This window comes from Pithys albifrons, chromosome 3 (assembly GCF_047495875.1).
Source record: "Pithys albifrons albifrons isolate INPA30051 chromosome 3, PitAlb_v1, whole genome shotgun sequence".
Lineage (NCBI taxonomy): Eukaryota > Metazoa > Chordata > Aves > Passeriformes > Thamnophilidae > Pithys > Pithys albifrons.
In genome coordinates, this window is record NC_092460.1 from 14789668 (window position 1) to 14813684 (window position 24017).

The 24017-nt window shown below is 45.1% G+C and overlaps 2 protein-coding genes across 3 annotated transcripts in view; both read right to left on the reverse strand.

Moving 5' to 3' along the window:
* Positions 1-11764, reverse strand: part of LOC139669797 (6-phosphofructo-2-kinase/fructose-2,6-bisphosphatase 4) — a 50477-nt gene extending 38713 nt beyond the window's left edge. The window contains exon 1 of one of the 2 annotated variants that reach the window (XM_071550562.1): positions 11567-11764. In XM_071550562.1, the coding sequence (XP_071406663.1) occupies positions 11567-11618 (52 nt within the window). In that variant the 5' untranslated portion in view covers positions 11619-11764. Of the gene's footprint in view, positions 1-692; positions 721-11566 lie in introns of those variants that run through there. The other variant, XM_071550563.1, reaches the window with a different exon arrangement.
* A 10529-nt stretch (positions 11765-22293) lies between these two features.
* On the reverse strand, positions 22294-24002 carry HYAL1 (hyaluronidase 1). The gene is made up of 3 exons (XM_071550570.1): positions 23022-24002; positions 22808-22897; positions 22294-22718 (listed from the first exon to the last, which is right to left on the reverse strand). Exons 1-3 carry the CDS (start codon positions 23919-23921, stop codon positions 22401-22403), a joined length of 1308 nt encoding a protein of 435 aa, XP_071406671.1. The 5' UTR covers positions 23922-24002; the 3' UTR covers positions 22294-22400.
* Positions 24003-24017: the final 15 nt, after the last annotated feature.

Genomic DNA, 24017 nt, shown 5'->3' on the forward strand with positions numbered 1-24017 from the left:
AATTTCTCTAAAGCAATTCTCCTTCCACTACATCATGAGGTATATTTTTTCATTCCCACATTCTCAGCTGTTTGCTTTGAGAAAACCAATAGCATCTGACCTTTACACACACAACTGGCAATAAACAGCTGGAAAAAAAATAAATTCAAACCCCCTCCATTACAACTGGCAGGTTACTGCTCTAGTTAGAAGTGACAAACAGGAATTAGTTTAAATGATCCCATCTTAAAATTGGTACCTGTATTTTCTACATAGGCAATAGTGAGAGGAGGAGAGTTCAGAACTAGAGTCATTACTCCCCTTTAAGAAGTTACAGTGGTAGGGTGTGTGCCCCCACCAGCTTACAACTGCTCTAAAAGACATTAACCACATGGCACAGCACCAGTTTTGTTCCAGCACAATTTAAGGAGGCACAGAGGAACACAGAACTGCAAAGATCATTCCGTATGACTGTTATTCAAGAAATACAGACACACACCAGCACAGCCTTCAGCCACACACATATCTCACATATCCAGCTTTGATACTCAGCCAACATTCCCCAATTTCACATGGATTAGCTGGCTCTAACCATCTAACTGGCAGCCTACTACACTGCATCACAGTGTGTGTATGAAGCAAACAGGATAATTCCTACAGAGCTTATAATTGAGTTTTTCTTTTAATGCAAAAAAAAAAAAAGTCAAGTATACCTTCAGCAGGCCCGTGGCAGTCCTTCATTGGCCAAAATCTATGCAGCTGGAAGCATCACCCGAGGACAGAGGCAACAGCTATCTAATATATACGAGGCTGTTACAACACTGCAAGCCAATGAGAAGAGTCAGTGACCAAACACACAACTATGCTTCAGCCTTTTTGTTCACAAGCAGAAACACTCCAATGTTTCAAAACTAGGTTTCAGGTGGAACAGGAGAGATTTCTCCCCACACACCTGATGTGGGGCACAGTGCTGATGTTTTTGTTTTGACCAAGTATTTATTCAGGTGCTCTTATGTGGTGAAGAGACTTGCAGCTGCACACAGTTTCTACTACAATGACCAGAACTACTGCAGAGCAGCTGGGATGCTTGGCCTATTCCATCATATGCCTTGTTACACTAATACCTCAGCAGGGGACAGACTGTTCCTTCCCCCAGGTAATTCCCATATTCCTGAAGTACAGATCAAGCCTGGCAGGTTTTTCCTCCCTGTGGAAAAGAAGTCCCTAATAACCTGCCTAAAACACAATGCCCCTCTGCTTGGTATGTAGTGACCTTTTTAAGACAAGTACTAACCCAACCTTGCTCTTCAATTACCAAGGAAACCCAGAGATAAAGGAAGCTGCACCAAAAAAGGTGCCTCTCTCTCCCTGGGCCATTCCCCAGCTCCTGATGATGACACAGACTGTGCCTTGGGAACAGTCAACCTTCAGGAGAGATCCCTCACAAGTTAAAAGCTTCTCACACAGCTTCCCACAGAGAACAAAGTTCCTTCCCATGAAGAGCTTAGCAAGCACAATGAGCAATCCAGGAAGAGACATGATACTGGATTAGCAGAGTGACATACACTGGTTCATACCTTCTCAGTTCAGTTTCTCAGGTCTGTTTGTTACATCAGCTTCTTAAAATAAAGACTTCCCATCTCCTCAAGACTGTCTATGTTTCTCTTCTCAACCAAAGGCACCATTTATTTTGTTTTCCCAGAGTTTAATGTCCCAGGAGTTAAGCCAGCAAAAATGACAAATAGCTAACTAAGTCCCCAAAAATGTCAAGCATCCCACATGACAAGTTCAGCAGGTTCCCCATACCATTTCCACAGGTCCTTCCATTTGGCACTTGATTCCAAACCAGCTGAAATGGCAAGGACCAGGCCTTGTGATACATGGCCTTAGCATTTAGTGCATTTCTTCTGAGCAACAAGCAAGTTTCATTACTGGCACCATCCACTTCAAATCTTATTTCCTATCACTGCCTAAAGGGAAAAGCTCCAGCTGTCCTGAAGTACACTGCTACCTCAAAGACAAGCAAAGCCATCAAGAATTCAGAACTAAAAAAAGAATCTGCCCTCAGCAATACACACCTTTAGAAGTTATTTCACAGGAGTTCATTTTATTACTAGACTTCCTGGCTACAGATCAATCTATCAAAGAGATTGATAAAATCCCCATATGTAATCACACTTTAAATGAGAATGAGCTACTAACTAAGATCAAGAGATCTCTCCAGTGCTAACTGGGGAATAGATTTAAACAACACCCAAGATCCCACACAGACAAAGCTGTATAAATACAAATAATGCATAAATTCCTTAAGCTGAAACAAATTATTCCTTAGCACAGATAAGGAAAATAACTCATCCAAACAGAAATTGTTGGTGTAAGGTAAATCAGCAAGAAAAGAAGCCTCCATCTACTCTAACAATCACCAACACGTATTATAGATCTGCCAGGGTTCAGGCTGTTGGAAGCATCACACCACACTTAGTTGGCTGGAGAGACAGTTAATTCCCACACTAATTTGCATTTATTGTATTTTCTTCATCATCTACTGAAACATCACAATAGTTATTCACTGTGCATGCAAAGCAAGAATGAACACCTCACAGCAGTGTTCATGTGGGGCCCCATTCCAGCACCGTTCTGTGTTCTCCAAACAGGATGACCTAATGATAGGAAACCAGCACTGGCTATACAAAGGTTTTATTGTAAGAATTGTACCAGTAAAGCCTTGGACAGGTTTGTACAGAACCCACACGCTGCACTGCAAGCTTATAAAACCTATCAATCTCAGATTGTTTGGGGAGATACAAGTTATCAGCAGAACATGGATTGCATGAGAATTCCAGAGCAAACACTGAGATTCACAGGCTCAGGAGGTTCAACTGCAGAAAAAAGTACACCCTGCTACACTGTCACTCTGTTCTTTCATTACCTTTACGTGAACCATTCTCGAAAGCATGGCCAATCAGAGAACTTTTACTATTTCTAAGTATATAAACATATTAATTTAGATGTTTTCACAGTTCAGAAGAAATAACTGCTGTATTTTAAATGTGGGATAAACCTAATGTCTGGAGATAAACCCCATCAATGAGATGAGGTTGTTCTGCAAGGAAGTTTCCTGTGTTAAGTGTAGCATGAGGTTGGTCTGCATTAACTGTATTCATCAAATCTGAAGGACAAATCACTAAATCTTTACACCTCCAGTTCAAGCAGTCACCTCCCATCTTTACCTCTGAGAGAACACTTAAATTATTCCCCTGAGAAAAACCCGAGATCCTCAAGTGGTACTTCCAAGTATTGCTTAAAACTATTTCCATCATCAAAAGTTGAGAAACATTTTGAATCTTCCTCTTATGATGCAACATAAAGGGAAGATGGCATCCATTATTCATGTTTTCTGAGTGCAACCCAGTGTTAGAAAGCGTTGTTGTAGATAAACACTCTTACTGTATATGAGGGACTCCAAGCTATTTACATGAGGAGGTCTGTGGTTCTAAGAAGTGCAGAAAGAGGACATCAAAATACATGCCATTTGCATAAAATGCCTATTTGCATTCACAGGTCTAGAGGTTAACTGAAAATACTGAGTTTCCAAGATGGCAAGTCTACTGGGGACACACATTCCTACCCATTGTTCTGGTAGGATCTGACGTTGTTACTACAGCAACAGCACGTACAGCCCTGCACAACCTCTGGCTGGCTGGTGGGTCTCCCCAATCCACTCTCCTCTTCCCTGGAGTGTGATGCAGCAGCAAGTCCACTTCTCCACTTCAGTTACCTGATATCCATGATGTAACCATGGAAAACCAAGCCTTGATAAATCTGTGATACTTGAAAGAGAAGGAAAAGCAAAACCATACCTGCATCCACCAGGATGTCTTTGTGCCCCTTGAGCTGCTTATAAGCAATTTCTTCTGAGCAGTCTGAAAGTGTCTCTCTCACCTCAAAGCTCTCTATTCCTCTTCAATCACATAAAGCATATTAGAAAACCTCCCCAGTTCTAAGTTTGGGTTTGCTGTTATGAGTAGGAGTGTAGTTAAAAGGAGCACAGGGAAAGGACTGACAATGTTAAGTAAAACAGACAACCCATATCCAGGCTGATTGGCTTATGAATTATGCTCAGCTACTTTTATATTAGACATTTTAACATTTATTTATACATATCCTTTCTCCTGTCATTCAGTTAGAATGCCATGAATCCCACTTGCTCATAATAGCTAGATCTGGGCTGCTAAATTATTAAAAAAAAAAAAAGACAAAATAAGGGCAGCTGCCTTCTCAGAATGAAACTAAAACACTTCAGGCCATCTTTGAAACCAAATGTGATGAACTGATTTCAGAAGTACAATTCCTCAAGACAGCTACTTTGAAGAAAAACATCTGTAAAAACTTATTACGTGCATTAGGGAAGTTGTCTGAAGAGATGAAAAAGGAGAAATATATTGACAATAAAGAGCACACAAAATTTGCATGCGATTCAAATGCAAGAAATAAAACCAAATTAATTTTTAAAAAAATCACAAAGGCTCTGGGACAGAGCTACCTATCAGATGGCAGCACTTTAAAAGACATGAGATAAGAGAGCTTAGGAAGCACCACCTGGGGTTTGGGGTGTGAAATATTGAATGATTGATGGAGAAATCAAAGAGGAAAAGGCAGGGAGGAAAACAGCCGCAGGGCTGGGTGACAAACCCTCGGAGGTGTCGAGTGCATCTGTGAGTCATCAGCACATAACAGAGGCTGGAGCCAAGTGAACGCCTGGAAAAGGGCACAGGGAGACAAGGGCAGCACAAGGGCAAGCTGAGGGAGGAGGAGGAAATGCCAGACCGGGAGGGGGGAACATTATCACGGAAGAAAGAACAATTTATTAGAAGCAGCAGTGACTGTGCAGAGGGGTTGAGGAGAACAAGAATAAAAGAGGGGTCTGCAAACATTTCAGTGACATAAACAGCATGTAATAGAGAGAAGCAGCCAAAATGGCCTTGGAACAGGACAGGCTGAGAGGGGGTACAACCTCACGTTGTAAGGGGGACTTGACCTGAGTTAAAACAAAGTGGGACAGGACCTAAAGGTCCAATAGAAGACTACTCCAGCCTACACTACCATATGGCACATGTAGGTCATCCGAAAGCACATGGCAATGGAAGCAAGAGCAGAGTAAGGGGCCCAAAGCCCTCTACAGTTACACTTGGTTTCATGGTGCCCTGTAGACAATGGAGACAGAAAGGCAGGTTTTTTGAAAATAAAGAATAAATCCCTATGGAAAGCCAGCATGGAAAACTGACACTGAGACAAGGAGGAAAAAAACTCACAGCATACGTGATGCCAGCTGTCACTGAAAATATTCTTAAGCTTATGAAAAAGGAGTATATTCATCCAAATAAAAATACAAGCAAACTAGAGCAAAGCTTCTCAAAAGCTACCAATGACAGAATTTACAAAAAAAGCAAAATTAATGTTAATTTGGCAAACTGCAGTGATGTCGGGTAGTCTAAAACATAGCACTGGAGGGGAAAAAAATATAGGCCAGACATACAGAGATCCAAATCACAGGGAATCTCAGTTTTCAGAACCTCCAGGGCAGATTTCTCATTTTCTCTGTATTTTCCAAGTACAGCTAAACGGCTTATCTGCTTCCTGAGACTAACAGGATCAATATGCAAATGAGGAAGATTAATAAGGATAACAAAATTATGACAGCCAAAATAATCAAATTTATGCAGTGCAGACAGGCTAAAAACAGCACAAATGCTACCAACAAAACTCTTGCAAGGGGAAACATTTACCAAGTGAGAGTGGCCAGCATAATGTAAGTAAAGAAACCTTCTATTTAAATTTTAAAAGCCCAAACAAACAAATAAAATCACCTCACCTAAAATATCTTTGTATTTTGAAAAATAACTTTTGTGTTCCTAGAGAAAAAACATTATGAAAAATTCCTCAGGTGCACAGAAGGCCATGCTCCAGCACACACAGTGTAAGGGACAGCCTTTGGCACCAACAGGTGTAAAAACACTCCAAAATTTAAACTGAAAGTGAAATGTATAAGGCATATAAAAATAGCAAACAAAATCAAAGAATCAGAAGCAAACACTGGCCCTCACACTCAGCCCCTCCAGTGAAACAACAGCTGTCCAGGCTGGCTGGCTCTAGCCACCCCACGCTGGGTTGGTCTGTGTCCTCCTCGGGTCTCCCCCTCACCACCAAAGCCCTCTCTGAACTCACTGAACCTTTTTTCACACAGGACAGAGGTCTCAGAAACATCAGTCTCCTCCATTTTAGTGAAAAGTGGCGACCAAGAATGAAGAGGTGCCCTGCCAACAGTCCCAGAACACACAGTGCTTTGACCTGTCCCATCAGACACGAGACTGACACCAGACAAGCACAAATCCTTGCAACCGGCCCAGCCTGGGGAAGAAAAATCAATTACAATCCCAAGACATAAATCTGTGGGAGACATCTCTTCCAGAACTGCTTGGATTTTTAAGCTCCCCTATTCTAATCCCCAAAAGTATCATTTCTCAGGATAAAAAAGAAGCTGCTAGATCAATCTCATACCAAAAATGAGTAATGACTTCAGCTCTAGCAGGGCTGCTTGCTTTGTCCTCAGCAAGGGCTGTTCCCACTCCTCCTTAGCCCCTCCTCACAAGCCATCTGACATTTTTTAATTACAAGAGGTCACGAACCCCTGAAATCTCCTCATTGTTTTGGGGAAACCAGTTTCACATGGGTAGAAGAAAAAACTACAAAGCTTTTTTTATTTTTTTCCCCTCAATGCAGAAGGTAAATGCTGCACAGCTCTATTCTCAAGAATATCCACAGGGTTCCCATGAACAACAAATGTTGCTTGTTGTTAACCAATAGCAAATAGATTTACAAGGAGATATATGACTATAAAAGAAAACTTAAAAGGAAGGAAAAACCAGCCTTAAATCTAAGTATTGTTGTAGCAGCAATCACTAGTCAGAAGCAGTTTCAGATGCATTAAAACAGCTCATGTTTGTTGTGCTTCTTGATTAGGTTATGTCAAAGGGAGTGGAGTGTAGTTGTATAGAAGCTCTTAGCTATAAATAAATCACCAAAAATATTCTCTCCTTTGCATCCTTTGATTTAAACTATGCACTGGCAAGCTGCACCTAACCCAGACACAAGGATTTCTCGCTGCTTAGGGAAGCCTTCCTATTTAGGCACCTAAAACATATGCAGGATCAAACAGCCTCTGCAATGCCAGCACAGGCTGAGCCAACTCCCAGAGTCTGCTGCTGTTTGCACGTGCAGAAATCACTCACTCCACTTCCAAAGATGCAACATCACAAGTGGCTTTTCCCAGCAAGGCAGAAATAGCCAGCCAAAGTCATTTTTCGGTGTCACTGCAGTGACATGTCCCAAGCCCACAACAGCCCCATGGCTGGCTCTTGTTTAGAGGGGAACAGCTGCCAGGCAGCCTGGATCCCACAGCTCCCCTGGCAACTCCTGGGGCCAAGGCACTACATGTGTGAAGCCAGCTCGACACAAAGACAGGACAGTATGCAGAAAGCAGAACATTTGAAAAAACTAACTATTCAGGAATGAGTCAGGTCAACTTCAGAGTCAAAAAGGGAGGCAAGAACCTAAAACCCCTTAATTAACCCTTTTTTTAAAACTTTTCATACCTTTTTCTACTCATGCATGGCCTGTAAACAAGATAGTAACATACTAAATCATCTGGAAACTAATACAATACTGGAATTTAAAATATCCAAACGCTAAAATTATACCAAAACATAGAATTTAGGGCTGTAACAGGCATATTATTTCCACAAGGGCACTCATGACAGATCCATCCCCTTTTATTAATAAAACATTACAAAACATCCTTTTTATCCATCACATGGATGAAAGTCAGTTGCAATTAAGAGACTCATAATTTGTATTCCTGGCAGCTACATGCTTAAGGGCTTCAGGATTAATTCCAGTGCATTACTTCAGATCTTTGGATGTCACAGGCATGAACATCAGAAGAGCCCCCCATCCACCAGCCTCTCAAATGAGGGATAAGTTTGACTTAATCAAAACAGAATCCTAAAGGCACTCACAACTGCACTGTTACCATAGCACAGATAAATTTACACATTTTATGCAAAACCCCCAAGTATTTATTCTCTTTGCATAGACACAAATTGACAGAGCCACAACATTACAGTGACTGTGGAGAAGAGAAGGGTCTGGGAGACATTTTCCACCCTCCAGTGCCTAAAGGGGCTACAAGAGAGGGGGAGAGAGGGACTTTTGACAAGGTCATGGAGCAACAGGACAGGGGGGATGGCTGCAAAGTGACAGAGGGCAGGGTTACATTAGGCACAAGGAAAAAATCCTTCCCTGTGAGGGTGGTGAGGCCCTGGTAGAGGTTGCTCAGAGAAGTTGTGGATGCCCCATCCTTGGAAGTGTTAAAGGCCAGGTTGGATGGGGGTTGGAGCAACCTGAGATAGTGGAAGGTGTCCCTGTCTACGGCAGGGAGTTGGAACAAGAGGATCTTTAAGGTCCCCTCCAACCTAAACCATTCCATAATTCTACTTAATGCAGCACACAGCACCACCCGACAGCTACAAGGTCAGTACTTCACCCAGTAACACATTAAGTGTATCTGGAGATTAGTATTCATGATTAGTATATGATTACAATACCTAGGGCCAGGTTTTGGCAGGCACCCAAGCACAAGCCTGGTTATTACCCACCCTGGCACCATGCGGTGCCCAGTCAGAGCACTCCAGGCCAGTGCTGCCCCAGACACTGCCCCTCTGCATGACCAAATCATGCCCAAAATCAACCCACCATCTCTTGAAATAACCTGTGTGAAAAAGCATGGGACTCTCTCCCATATCCTCTCTTTGAGAACCTGATAAAACTCAAGTAAAACCAGGAATCAACTTAAATTACGTAATTTCAGCCACTGGAGAGCCCAACTAGGCAGACTAGGGAGTTTAGAGTTCATTATTCTCTTTTATTCCCTTATACAATTTAATTACTTACCCTCTTGCGGTCTCAGAGACTGCAAGCCAAGTGCTATGCCTGTGAGAAAAGGTTAACAGACTAATTATTTCACTTAAAATGGGAAAAATGGCTTCTGGGGAAACGCAGAGCAGACACAAGGAACCCTGAACTTCTCAGGTTCATGGCTGGTTCCTTCTCAGTTGTATTTTCAGAATTTATACCCTTTCCACTACATTGGCCTTATGATTCTTCCCAAGAAGCTGCCCCACCCAGGGTGTGGGGACACAGGCTTACACCATAATCAGTAAATTAAACCAAACATGAAAAAGGAACAAACCAAAACATACAGAGTGGAAGGTGGAAATACTTCACTAGGCCAGCACTTCAAGTCTAATACTTTTTATCTCAAAGAAAAATCTGTGCTCATCACACACAGAGGTTAAGCCCCAAGGAAACCATGCAAGTTCAGTGAGCAATTCAGAACACATCCGTAGTGCTTCATCAGCAATTAAATACCATCCACAAGTTGGATTTACCAAATCTCTTACTCATAGGAGTAGAAGGAACATTGACGCAATCAAAATGAGAAAAATACTGGTGTAACCAAGCTGATTTTTTTTAAATCAGCTGGATGATACATTAAAAAAATAGTCTTATAATTACTTAATAACATCCTACTACTGGTAAGGGTTATATTTATGAATCAGTACATTTTCACAACAAAATGTTCTATTTCACAGCAGATCCTTCCTTCAAATGACCTCAAAAAAGTTCAGAAACAAAATCCTCACCAAAATACTCTCAGCTTTGGGTCCTCATCCTGCATAACTATCCCTTCACAAATGCTCTCATTAGATGATGCACCGATTTAAAAGGACTGGCATCTCATGTAAATGGATGTTATTGCTTTTAATTGCAGCCATAATTATGGGAGTGCCTTACAACTGAGTAAGGCCACATTAAGCAAACTTACTGGAAACTTCACAAACTGCCCCACAACACATTGGACGAGCATCAGGAACCTCACAACGGGTATTTATTCAGTCCCATCTTCAGCTCTCTGCAGGGCACTACAAAATCAATTGACCTTACATGAGATCCCTCCAAGCTGTACTTAGTTTAGTATGTTTTGCCTCTTATGAACTAGTTTTTCTTTGACATTAGTCAATATAAAATGTTTAATTCGGAATTAACATCTTTAAAGTTTTAAAGATCTTAGAGAGTCATTAGGTTTTTTCAGTATTAACACCTTGGGTTTTTCCTCCTCACACTCCAAAGAGCCACACAAGCACCATGGGACTTGCTACAGAGCCAACAACAAGCCAGGCTACGAGGTGTTGACAAGGACAAGAGGACAGTATCCATTTCAGTGGCTCACCTGGCACAGCCAACAAATCCCTGCTCACGGGAGATGCCAGTGCAAGCAGAGTGCGAATGACCCAAGGAACTGAAAAGGAGTTTTAGTTCATCCACAGGTAAGCAATGGCCCATCACTGCATTGTGACTGCTGAATCAGAGTTCTCCCTCTTAGTCCAGATGGTTTTTAAACACAGCCTTACTGAAATCCATTTCCATGCCTGGGTTGGAGTCAGGCATGGAGGGAGCAGGCACTGCCTGTTATAAGGCCAGCAGAAGCAAAGTGATGGATGTAAACAAGAGCAATCCTCTGACTCACCATGGCAGGAGCCACGGCCACTCTACACCCGGTGACACCCAGTTTTCTGTGACACCAGGGAGCTCAGGGTGCCAGGCCAAGGCTCCCCAGTCCCGTTAACATATCCGAGTACAACATCCCTCTGCTACCGCCTCCCTATCCTGCCCCATGGCAGCAGGAGTGCCCAGAAAGGTACCAGATTTATCTTCCAGTCTTTGTAATACAATTTTCTTAGAAAGTGTTGAAAAAACACCCAAACATAACCATGATTGAGGCCATGTTCAAAAGTTTAGGTACACTTGCGTCACAGCTGTCATTCCATATTACACAAAGTGCCTTACAAACACACCAGACCTCAATCCCCAGGGAGAGTCAGCCCTTTCCAAGGAAGGCCCCAACGAGCCAGCAGCCAAATCTCACAGAGCAAGATAAAAAAGATGCAGATTACGTGTTTTTATGGTGTTGCCCTTAGGAATAAGGGAAGAAGAACTAACCAGTTGGATCAGTATTTGCCAAAGCACTGGTTTTACACCCTTCCTCAGCCAATGGCAGGCACCAAGGCTTGGAGGAGCTCGATGTAACCCCGCCTTCCCAGAGACAGTTAAAAAAATCCATCACAGCAAAGCGATCTCCAAAAATAACTCGGGAAGCAAACAGCCACTGCTACACTACGATTCCCTCTTTCCACGCCACATCTCCCAAACCTTCCTCTACCTTGGGCTATTCCAGCAAATCCCGTTTCCCACCGCCCGAGCCTCTGAGATGCCGGGCACCCTGACTCCTCGGCGGAGGTGGAAGGGAAAATTCCGACCGGGGGGTCCGAGAAAACACGACCCTCCCCTTCCAGCCTTGCCCTGACGCGCGTGGGTCTCTCGGTGGCTGCCCCATGGGTGGGAAGCCAGGGGGTGGGCAGGGGAGAAGCGCCCAGCGCCGCTCCGAGCAGGGGGTCCCCAGAGGTCCTACCTCGGCAGCGCCGGCCCTGCGGGCAGCGGCCCCGGCGGCGGCAGCCCCACATCTGCGGCTTCGCCTCAGCTCCAGCGGAGGGTGCGGTGGGATGGGATGGGACGGACGGCCCCAGCTCAGGGGAGCCCAGCGGAGGGTCCTGGCGGAGGGTCGTGTCCGCGGCGCCCCGCGGAGCTGCCCGCGGGTGTGCGCGCCCCGCGCGGGGCGGAGCGGAGGGGAGGAACCGGCCCCGGGCAGCCCCCGCCCCGCCCCGCCGCTCCCACTCCTGCCCCTGCCTGTGCCGGCGGGGAGGATGCGGGAGCGGACTCGGAGGGACAGGACTCACGCAGCTCCGCGTGGGGACCGGCTGCAGGAGCGCCCGCACCGCGCCCGCTGCGCGGGGATGGACCGGCGGCTCCCGGTGCGCGGCCCATGGCCGGGAGCGCGGTCGTGCTCTCTGTGCGGGGCTTTGCGTGTGGTTACAGCGAGCCAAATCTAAGTAAACAAACAAACAAACAAATAAATAAATATAAAAATACCGAGTAGACGAGGGAGGTGGAGCAGCTGTAGCCATTTTGCAGACCTGTGTGTGAGCGCAGCCGGTGGGGGAGAAGAGAGGGATCAACAGGGTGTTTGGTGAGCAACGAGCCGTCGGCCACGCTCAGGAGCAGCTGGGCAGCTACTCCACAGAGCCGCAGATGACCCAGAACCCACCGCACCTCAGCAAGGGAAGGAGACAAGGCAGGCTGGGATTCACCTCCCACTGAACCGAAGCGGTCCCAGGTGAAGCCAGTCGGGACAATTAACACATTCCAGGTGCGCTCAGGGCACAGACACCCACTTGCTTTGGGCTAGAGCCTTTCCCTGTCCTTGCCATACAACATCCCTGAGGACAATCTGGCAGCTCGAGCTTGGTGACAACAATCCTCTAGTTGCTTATACCAGCCTTGGGGTGATACTGAAGTATGTTATTTTATTCAGGTTGGGGTGGGGGTTTTTTGTGGTTGCCTTTCCTGATAGCTTTGTGATTTCATTAGGCTGCCCATCTGAAGTAGGCATGAACAAACGGGTGTGCACAGAAGCTTCAGAGATATTACCTTATCATAGTGTAAATATGTCCTGCACTGGGGCAAGGACCTGGGGGGGCAGCACTGTGCTCAGGGGAGAGTTGTTATCTGTCCTTCTGTTCCTTTCACCTGCAGAGATAGGCAAACAAGTTTTGGGACGGGAAAACACCATCAGATGCAGATGAAAGAGAGGCTGAACAGAAAATGAAGGCAGATTAAGGAAGCATCAGTCTAAAGCCACTTTCCTAGTGCAAAATCAGAATAGTTCCCCTTTAAGATGAAAATGGTTGACATAAGCAACTGAGTTGAGATTTTGTTTGATTTTGGTTTTGCTTAAAATTCACATGCAAACTTTCTTTACCTTGGCAGGATGTCTTTTCATCTACCTACACATCTCAGTCCTGCTTCCCAAGGTGTCTCCGAGTGATATCAAGCCTAAGTTTCCTGTCTGGGCAGCTGCTTTCAGGCCCCCACTGGTATCATAAACCTTTTAACTATGCTGGCTCTGCCTGGGTATCACCTGATGCTTTAAAACTTTAGTTAACAAAATATGACTTCTTACTTGCTGACAGAAATTAAGCCCCATGAAAGAAAGGGTGATTTGTTGGTTGTTGGGTTTGGTTGGGGTTTTTTTTAAAACAGGGAGTATTGCATGCTTATCTCCAGATGATGATGCCTCCTGCAATGAGGAAACTGGGTGGCTGAGTTCAGTGTGATGCTCAGTATCGCTTCCTTCAAGTGCATGTCTGGTGACTCAAAGCCAGGGTTGAGTTACATTGGACTGAGAGACCAAGCCCCTACCTCTCCTTCAATCCCAGGCTGCAACAGCCACCCTGGAAATCTGATATTTTAGGAACTAAGGGGAAATATGGGGAAAAAAATGTTTGGCTTGATGCAATGTTCTTTTCTTTGGGGGAACCATCAAAGTAAAACTCAGCTCCTTGTGCAACCCCTAGAGCTCAACAGCTTCTCAAGGTGACATAGTGCAGGTGTTGGGCACTGTAGAGACCAAAGTCATCTGTGTCCACCTTCTGGACAATACTTAATCCCTATTAACGCCTTACAATTTCACCTGAAGTATTAATGCTTCATTTACTTTATCATCTTCTTAAGAAGCTCAAGTGACTTTATGTAACTGAGGCCTTTTCTGCTTTAGCAATCTTTGTTGTCCACTGTTAACAGCATGAAGGAGGAGGAAGATGTGGTGGTGTACAACAGCCACCATGTTCCCGCTCCTATTCTGGAGCAGAGCATTTGTCACTGGCACAGATGGCACAGCTCAGAACTTGATTCAGTTACCTCTGGTTTTGGTCTGACTCCTTCCAGCTTGGAGCCACTGAAGCTGTTTGAGAGTTTCTCTGAAAGAAACAACCTGCGATTCTGAGCCTCGGGTAAGGGAGAGGCCCTCCCCTTGAAACATCTTTTAGTCATGGTTTCTGGGCTTAGCAAAATCTTATCCCTATGTTCTCATTAAAAAAAAAAAAAAAAACACACCAAAACCAAAAACCCGGATTTTTGCAGTTGGTGTGAAGCAGCAGGTAGTGAGGCAGGGCCAGAAATGGAGCTCAAGAGGGCTGGGCACTGCAGCAGTTCACCCTCCTGGCCTTAAAAATTAAGAAAATCCAACAAAACCATCCAGCTTGTTGTTGGTAAAAGGTTCAAAGTGCCCCTCCTCTCTTGCTGGCCACAGAGATGTAGCTCAGTGTCAGCCAGAAACTTCAACTCCTCCTGGCAGAACAAAAGGTCCAACTACCAGTTGTGAGGGCTGCTTGTAACCCAACACAGGCTGGTGAGCATGGCCTTGCTGGGGATCAGACAGGCTTATGTTTTCTTTTGGTGCTTTTTGTCTTCTGCTTAACCATGTTTATCCTCCTCCACAGCTTTTCTGTGTGGGAAGGCACACCTTAGCCTTTCCTTGGCGTGGTGCAGCAGCTGTGCTCCCAGAAGGGCTGTGCTGCAGGATCCTGACTCTGCAGAGGACTTGAGTGTTCTTAGAAGCAAATACCAGTACAGGTATTAATAGCAAGAATTGCCAGAAGTCTTGGGTTTTGCTCAAGCTCTGTGAAGCCAACCACTGATGAGGTTGTTGAGATTTTGTGCAAACTGGGGAGGTCTAGTTAATTTGGCAAGTGGAACTAAGAACAAATTCATGAGGGGGGGAGAAAAAAATCTGATAATTTATTTACATTTAGGAGAACTCAGCAGGAGAGAAGAACATTCAAGGTAAATACTCACAGTTTCTGCCTGGGATGTTTGATCCTGACTTGGGCTCGGGTAGACTGAGCAAGCTGGGTCATCCGTTTGGAAAATGTTTGACTTAGTCCTGTGCCCTTCTCAAAAAAAGTTAAACTGGAAACATTTCCACACTTAGAGACCTTGGAAAATCTTCTGTCTAAATGTGGTTTTGTGGTTTCAAAGAACTGAAGGCCACAGAAATACATCTTGCCTTTGGCTGCTTGGCAAGGAAAAACATCTGATCAAACTTATCAGAACTTGGCTGTGGCAGGCCTGGTATTTTCACAGCTTAATTTATCCTGCTTTAATATGAGCCAATAATTTTTACCTCTGGGTGACAATAACTTAAAGATGAGTGAACCATTAGGATTTTGGTAACTATTTTAGCTAATTTGTGGTCAAGTTCCTCAGCTTCATTGGAAGGTTGGGTCCTTTGTTAAATTCCTTGGAAACTGAATAAAGGCAGGACTGAATTGCGATCAGATGAGCCATATAACACAAGTCTTTTTTAAAGATGTTTTTGCAATCTTTACCCAAATTGTAAGTGTGCAGGAGAAGGATAAAGAGCAGAAACTAACTGGTGAACTGCCAAGCAAAAGTTAATACAATTATTCAAGTAGTCACCTTGGGGTCACTATTCATGCTGTACCTTGTTTCTGCTTTCTCTGAGCTATTTTTTATGTTCACATTATAAGATCTTAAAAAATCAGATGTATCCTTGTCCCAAAGCATAGAAGCCTGTTAAGGTACCCTGAGACTGGATACTTCAGATGTTTGGGAAGCCTTAACTTTTTGAGTGGGAATTCTCATCTCCAGTCTGGTCAGACCCTCAGAGCTTGCCTGGCCTTTCTCAGGCTCTTTGGAAGAGGGGAATCTTGTTGTGTGCATTGCTGGAGTGTTTGTCAGGCTATTTTTATGCTGCTTAGTTTTTGTACGTGCAGCTGTAGTCAAGTGCTGCTTCTTGATCCCAGACAACTGAGATTTTCCATAACCTTTGACTAAGAAAAAAATGTATGTTTAATCACAGCTCCCCTTCACAACAGGCAGCATGTAAGAAGATTATATAAATATTATATTAAGCACATTTTCTGGCAAATTGCTTGCATTGGTGTTGCATTTCTTTCCACTAGTGTCTGCATAGCAGAAGAAATAAGTGGCATGCTTGGACCATAATAGAAATTAATACTCTGATGTGTATTCCTTCTGTCTCACTTGGGGGTTCCTCATCAATTAACTGCCTTGTTATTTTACATCTGACATCGATTTTATCTACCAAGAACCCTGCCCATGGCATTCTGAAGATTAATCCTCTTATTCTTATTGATAGGTATTTCTAGATAAACCTGCACAGGTAGAAATGTTTTGTCTTGCTTAGAAAGCAAAGGTAAGGCTTTTTTGGGTAGTTACCAGTAAATTAGTACTCATACTATGCCTTCTAACCACAACTGAGGCAGGAAAGGTTTTGTGACCTTTCTGACCAACAGCCTGAGGATTAGCTCTGAGTAGATTTTGGTGGCAGTTCTTCCTGGGCTCACCTGGCTGCATACTCTGATGAGGCACTGATGACAACTTTTCAAATTACTTCATTCAATTTGAATGTAAACACTGATTCAACAAATTTTATGGGCAGATGATCAGAGCAAACTGAACAGTCCATGAAATAAAAAGCAACCTAGGTGTTTTTCAGTGTGAATAAATGCAGCATGGATTTTTGTCAGAAAGCTGTTCCATCTAACTCATTTTGATAGGGTGGCAGTGATGCAGAAAGAAAGGGGTGCCTTTGGAAGGCTTTTCTGTTTTAGAACAGTGACTATAAAGAGTCTCTTGTGCCCCAAGAGCTGGTTCATGCAGTCAGGGAGAGCAGACCCACATTCAAGAGTCACCACCTCCACTGTTTTATGAAAGGAGAATAAGATTAAACACAGATCACCCCTTTTCCCAGCTGCCCTGAAGACAAGGAAGCAAATACCTACCTCTGTGTAAATGCTGCTGATGCTTTGCACAACACACATTCCCCAGGGTACACTGGATTCCTCTGTTCAGACATCCACTGTGGTTCTGCATCAGGCACTGGGACAGTATATAATATACCTTGGTAAAAGTCACTCTTCCAACAACACTGCCCTTGCTGTGCTGGATGCTGTGAGGTATCTGTGTCCTCTTATTCTCTTTATACATTTGTTGCTATGGTGAGAAAAGCCAGGCCTTAAATATTGAACTCCCTGTTTTCTCAGCTGCTATCTGCTGTGCACAGGTATCAGTTGCTGTGTATTAAAACAAATAAGATAATAAAGAGTATATACTTTGTACTGAGAGCTGGTTTGGTCTCCAAGTTTTAGGGGGTTTTCCCGCTTCAATTCCAGCTTGGTTTGTTTTTGCTGAAACTAACCTCAAATTTTGCCCAGAGGATTACAGCCATTTATGTCTTAATTGGGAAATAGGACCAGTAACCCATCAAATCAAATTTTTCCTCCTGAGAAGTTATAATCAAATGCAGGGCAGTTCACATAAAATGTTTTGCTATGTTATTTGGTGTTTGCTTTAAGTCTGCACCAGCAGATTAGAGCAGGGGTTGGGGCACTGTGTGGTTTTGTGCTTAGCATGTCACTGGAAGAAAATGAGTTCGCAAGGTGTTTTATACAGCACAAGTGAATGGCTTCACTGAAATCACTCCCAGGGCCTCACTCTGACCCTCCTTGGGCTGTTGATAACACTCCTACTGACGACTTACTAATGCCAGCACAGGACACTGATTAGCCTGTTTTTAAAATCCCAGGCTGGAAAATAACTAGGAGAGGAGTTCTGCCAAATCAGAGCAGGAGAGACGCTGCGAATAGAACGAGTGTTCTGCCTCTGGCGGTCCCAACAGCCAAGTTTGTGTGGAAAACACAAACTGCATATTTCCTGGACAGAGAAGGTGGAAGCCCTTGCACCCCAACAACAGTCCTGCCTCTGGCAGGCCTGGAGCACTCACAACAAAGGAGCTGCTGCTGCTGTGCCCACATTTTTGTGGTGAAAGTCCTGTTCTGGTGCCCAGCCCCAGTGCTGGCAGATTAAAAAATTATGGAGCAAAGTAGGACAAGTTCCCAAACGCATTTTTGTTTATATAACCTAAAGCAAGGTCTGCTGGTTTTGCTGGATGTTTAAACATTTGCTGAGGGCCCACAATCTGTGCTTCAGGACTTACTTTTTTTTTTTCAAGTAACTTCTGAAATTGCAGTCTGTTGAGTCAGAGGAATGAAGGCTGATGTCCCTGCTAGTGCTCAGAAACTGGGAATGCCAAGCCCAGAATAACAGCCCTGAAGAACAATTGAGATCTTTCCTAAATCTGGGTGGGGTTTTATATCTTTCCTAGAAATACCTGAAGAAGGGAAAAGGTAAGGAGTGGGTAATTTTCAAACACAAAACATAAATACAAAGACACTGTGAGAAAGATCCACTTTCAGTTTAGGTAACTGGTAGCTCAAAGGTCTTGTGTTCAAGTCAGTGCTGCTCTGAGTGAGCAAAGGTGACACTGAGGGGGGTTTGGAATACAGAGTCTTGCATTCAAGCTCTGGAATTATTTCTGTAGGAGTTAAATATTTCACTTTTGAAACAGTAATCAGAAAAGAGCTTTGACATTGCACATGGGAAAAAATGGCAAGTTTTAGTTAAAATATAAACAGGGAGCAGTGAAGCCTTGCACACACCCTTAGTACTATTGACGTGCATGGAGGTGTGTGCTTTATTCAAAGCCAATGAAACCTCTGGTGCTCTGGGGAGCACCTCCAGCTGCTCACATGTTCAGGTGTCCTTGGGCGCAGCTTTTTTTGCTGCTGCCTCCTCCTTCTGGTCTCATGTTTCTCTGAGCTGCTATGGCTGGGTGAGCTGTTCACCTGTAAACTTTGGATCCAGCAGAGAGGTGAGTGTTTAGGAGTTAGGTGGGCTTTCTGGAACTGCAGTTAAATAGAGGGACCAAAACCCAGCCCCAGCCTGGCCAAACACCCAGCCCTCCTCTCTCTCCTTAGCTGCCACATGCTTGCACATATATGGAGCAACCTGAGCTCTGAGTGACTAGCACTCGTGTGCCACAAGCTTCCACTGCAATGTGAATGGAATAAAAGGCATTTTAAAGACAGTTACCATGATCTGCTTTTGGAAGGATTTATTTCTTCCAAAAGTGCTTTGTACTCGCACATCAGGAGAAACTCAGCAGCCAGGGATGCAGGAGAAGCAGTCTGGAATGGCCTTCTTCCTCTACTCCTGATTTTGGTTTTATGACTTCTGTTCAAGGCTTTGGATGAAGGCAAGTGCAACAGCAAATGATAACTAGTGGGGTCCTAAAGCAACTCCTGCTTTCTCAAAATAAGGTCACCCCATTGGTCATCTAGCCATAGGTGTGGGCTGTTAATGCAAGACAAAATTGAAAACAGCATCTTATTTTCTGACTAAACCAACTCCCAACAATGTGGGAAATTTTTCTGTCTATACTGATTTTGATGTTTTTAGCAAGAAACAAGGCAGATGAGAAATTTTCTTATTAGCTAATTAATAGGCATCCAGTTTCCAGCTTGTATCTGAAAAGTCTGTGGATTTTTCAGGAGGTCTTTCTTCCATCTGTTTTATGCAAGACTTACAGTACTTTAGCTGAAGGGTGAGTCCTAGTCATATGAAATCGCTTAAAAGCTTTTTACAATGAGCATCTTCATTCCAGATAGTAAGATAATCCTTCAGAGCAATCAGCAGTTCAATTCTCCCTGTTTGTGACAGTAAACTGTGGTAGTACTTTGGATAAATTATTTGTGGAAATACGTGGCTTAAGCAACCTAGAAAAAAAAAATCAGTTGTTGAAATTAAAAACCAGGTAATGTAAGGACAGGTTTTAAATGACAGACTTCCCTTATTGCTTGAAGCGACACATGGAAAAAGCCTAGAAATCAATTTAGTGTGAACCCTGTAACACAGTGGTCAAGTGAGCTCTGTGCACAGCAGGTTTCTCACTCATCCTGAGCACGGAAAACAGGAGCTGCCATGACAGCACCATAAGCATATCCCACCCGAGAGACGGGGAGCAGCCAGAAATATGCAGCACACAAAGCCCTGTGCATTGCTGCTGGCTGCTCTCCAGCACACGCTCCCGCCGAGCGTGGGCATTTGCAGAGCACTGCACGAGGCCAAGGCATTGTGTGCTGCTCAGACCTGCAGAAAAACAACCCAGCAGATGTTCGAAGCTTCTAAGTTGCCTGTTGGCACCGTATGCAGTGTCTTTCTAGTCTCCAGTCCTCAGAGTCTGGAGAAAGACAAGCTAAATTACATAAAATCCAGTGTCTTGGGTGTCTTTAGATATGCTGTAAGAGGCAAGGACAGAGGAATAGCTACAATAAGTAGGATGAATGAAACAAATCCTCTTACACATTTAAAACTATTATTTGAAAGTGACAAACTGCATTCATGCCCAAGCTTGCATTATTTAAACATCAAGGGAAAGAGCTGGCCCAGGTTTCCAGCCTCACATTTTTTAAGGCAAGTCCCAAGCTGAACCTAGAGACAAGGTTTCTGCAAGGCTTCTGTGGCTTTTGACTGTGTCAGACCCTCTGCAACTGCTGAGGAAATGTCTCTTTTCTCATGCCCACCTCAATGCTTAGTTCAGTTAATGGACTGAGATAATACTGTGCCCAGAAGAACCCCAAGTCAGCCCCAAAGTATGCACCAAATTTTCAGTAGCTGAACACTTAGAGCAAATTAAATTACTTGAAGTTACAAGCACACAGCTCCTGTCCCTTCCAGGCATAAAGAGGACTTGAAATTCATGGTAATTTTCTTTGTGTGAATAGCAAGGTGAACTTTGCTTTCAATTTCAGTATCTAATAGAGGGTAGATATCAGATTCCTTGTGACTTGGGAGGAGCATGTTTGAGTGCTCATTAAGTTAAATCACATTCCACATAAAAAAACCACTAAGATAACATTGTTTCCAACATTTACACCCAACATTTACCAAGCTATCTTTGTAAGAATTAGATAAAACAATTAATTCTGGGCCAAAATCCAATTATGACTAATTTTTTCAGGGGCCCTCAGCTTGGCAAAGAGCTTGGTAATAACCCAGTGCATGTTTCTGAAAGCCATGACTGGGGAATCCAAAGGTCTAATTATATCTCCAGTGGTATAATCTCAAATACTCCTCAATGTAATAATAAGTGAAGAAATTGGCTGTAGTAACTGCAGAAATCAAGTATTGTTCATCACTGTCAGGGTCTGTGTGAGTGCGGGGGGTGCTCACAACCCAAGTTCTTCTACAGAGGACATTGATGTTAGTAGCTGATTTTTGAAAGAAATTTGTGCCCTGCATGGAGCATCTTGAAAACAGATGTTTGGAAATATTTTTTGTGATCATAGGGTTCTGTTGCCAAAACTGATGCATGTGTGTGGCCTGCAAAAGCTCTCCAAGAGGGTACATTGCAGTGTCCCCAAGGAGAAAGACGAAGGACATACCTGTGGGAGTCAGAGGGGCCCAGCTGGAAAGCTTCCCAAATGGGGCACTGAGATGCCCAAGGCTGCAGCCATCCCTGCTCCTCCCATGGGACTCACTCCTGGGTTCACCCTCTCCTTGGCCACAGCCGTTCAGCACAGCCCCTCTGGTTCTGTCTGCCTCGAATGGGCTGGGAAATACAAAGAACAACTGTCCCCTCATGTAGTTCAATTCACCGCAGAAGGGTCTGGCTTTTGTAACTGTAGTCCTACAGAACAAGTAGAAGCAACTGATCAGCACCAGCTGAGCCCTCTCTGAGAGGAGCCCAGCCTGGATTCTTAGCCCTAGAAAGTAAATCCAGAATGAGGGTTCCATGGTGTATGCTCTGGGGATGCTCTTCCCTGTGACATCTACATATGAGAGGTCCTCTCTTTTGCACAGACATTCTCCCAAGCCATACCAGGATACAAACAGCTCACATTACTACATGACTGAAGGAAGAATCTCTGATAAGAGCACTTACGCTGGCGCAGTTTTGCAAAGATGATTTAACTGAAGCATCTAAACTAGATGCTGCTTCGTTCTGCTCTTCCTTTTCACTGACCAGAGTTTTCATGTCTTGGTAAAAATGGACTTGTCACACATGCTGCAGAGGATGGTCTATGCTTTGCAGTGGTTTATGTTGACCAGAATAAAAATTAAGGGTGCAAGTTTTAAAGTCCCCAGTAAACACACATTGCTATGCAATGCAGTCCCAGAATGGAGAGATAACCTGAATTAGGGCCTGAGAACAGAAAACTGAGCATGTGGTTCCCCCTGACCAAGCTGAACATCCAGATGAAGATGCCAAAATCTTTATCTCAGCTGACCTGAGGAATTGGTGTTTCGTGCCTTCTCTCAACTGCACCACTCTCTCAGTGCACCACTGGTGTTTCTGGGGGACCCTCCCACCCCAAAACATGCTGCAGCAGAAGACACAGAGCCATTTGTGGGTGCTTTCTGGTTTTATTAACAGCCCCACAGTCAGTATCCCAACTCCAAGGCAAGGGTGCTAGTGTCACCCCATCCTCTGTTGTGTCCCTGGGGTGGGACGGGGCAGGGGGTCACTTGGAGAAACCTTGGGTGTCGCAGCGGGGTCCCTGCCACTTGTCGTAGCACTGGCAGCTGAACTCCTTGTCCAGCTGGGAGACATCATCACCAGAGTCCAGGCTCTGAGCCACCAGCCAGGGTTTGCTGGAGTGCAGGTCAATGGTGAAGCGGAAGGGGTCAAGGTGGAGGAAGCCCTTTGTGTTCTCCCGGCGCACGCAGCGCCCGTGGCTGAAGCACAGGGTCTGGCTGCACAGGTCAGCACTGGCCGTCACATTGACAATGTAGTGGCCCAGAGGGCCCTCCACATAGTCCTTCAGCCTCAGGCACATCTCCTGCAATGGCATGCGGTGTCACAGCCCTGCACAGCTGAGGAACTGGGGGTCCCTGCTGGCAGGGACCCAATGCCACCCTCTGCACTCACCTTGGAGGTGCTGTAGTCAAGGCTGCCCCAGAGGACGATGCCAGCAGCACCCTGAGCTGCACTCTCCCCAATGGTGTTCACCAGGTCCTCCTGCACCCAAAGCAAGAGAAGTCAGTGATGCCCAAAGCCCCTGCACAGCCCCAGCAGAGCTAAAGACTCTTTGGGCCCAAACCATCAGCCCGAGGGGTGCCCACTACCCCCACATCCCCATCACCTGGGAAAGGAAGTCAACAGTGAGCTCAAAGGCAATCTGAGAGTAGGGCAGGACAGGGATGCCGCTGTCAAGGATGCCATGCTGGACGGCGAAAGCCTCGGCCACACGGTGCCGGACGTAGGCGAGCACTTTGTTGGTGCCATTGAGGGAAGAGGGCACATAGATGCTGGGGTAGAGTGCCCGGCTGCTCTTCCAGAGCCAGGACAGATTCCTGTTCCTCTGCTGCTCCACCTCTGGGCATGTCCCGTTGTAGGTCAGGCTATCAAAGTGGTTGTTGTAGCAGTCAGGGAAACCATAGAAACCCCAGTAGGCGTTGGGACGGAGGCTCTCACCCAGCCACAGGGTCTTGTTCATGAAATTGCAGGCACTCTCCTCAAACTGCTGCTTGGCCACCTCCTTCACCTTCTCAGGGGGCCACTGTGGGTGCTGTTGCTGCACCAGCTCCTCTGACTTCTCCTGGTAGATCTTCATGGAGTCCCAGTTGCGGATCCACAGTGGGCGCCACTTCTCCCAGTCGATGACAGCCAGCCCACTGTAAGTAGGGCTGGGTAGGGTCACTTTAATGTCCTGGGTGGCCTGTTGGAGATGAGCCTCCAGGCTGGCATTTTGGGGAAGCCCTCCATTCACTGGCACTGCCTCAGATGTGTAGTAGGGGAGGAGACCCAGCTTGTCACTGTAGAAGAGGGTGATGTCCTGCCCGATGAAGGACTGTTGGTCATTAGCCAAAACATCAAAGACCTCCAGGTTGAGGGTGACATTGTACTTCTCAGCGCAGCGCTGCGTGGGAATGTTCCAGATGGTGACAAAGGGGCGGTTGACAAGCACAGGGCCAGGCCCCCCAGCGTGGGCCAGAGCAGGCAGGAGCAGCAAGACGACACAACAGGACCACGCTGATGCCATGATGCTAGTGGGCTCAGGGTGGGTCCTGGAGCTGCCTGGGGAGAGCTGGGACCTGGGCAGATGTTTATGATTTATCCCCAAGCCAGGACCAGTGTT

What these genes read in the sequence shown, in the direction of transcription:
- HYAL1 (XM_071550570.1), bottom strand. Translation starts at nt 23,921, where the DNA reads ATGGCATCAGCGTGGTCCTGTTGTGTCGTCTTGCTGCTCCTGCCTGCT. An exon ending in CTGTTGACTTCCTTTCCCAG is followed by an intron (nt 22,898 to 23,021) that starts GTGATGGGGATG and finishes CTTTGGGTGCAG; the next exon opens with GAGGACCTGGTGAACACCAT. An exon ending in TTGACTACAGCACCTCCAAG is followed by an intron (nt 22,719 to 22,807) that starts GTGAGTGCAGAG and finishes ATGCCATTGCAG; the next exon opens with GAGATGTGCCTGAGGCTGAA.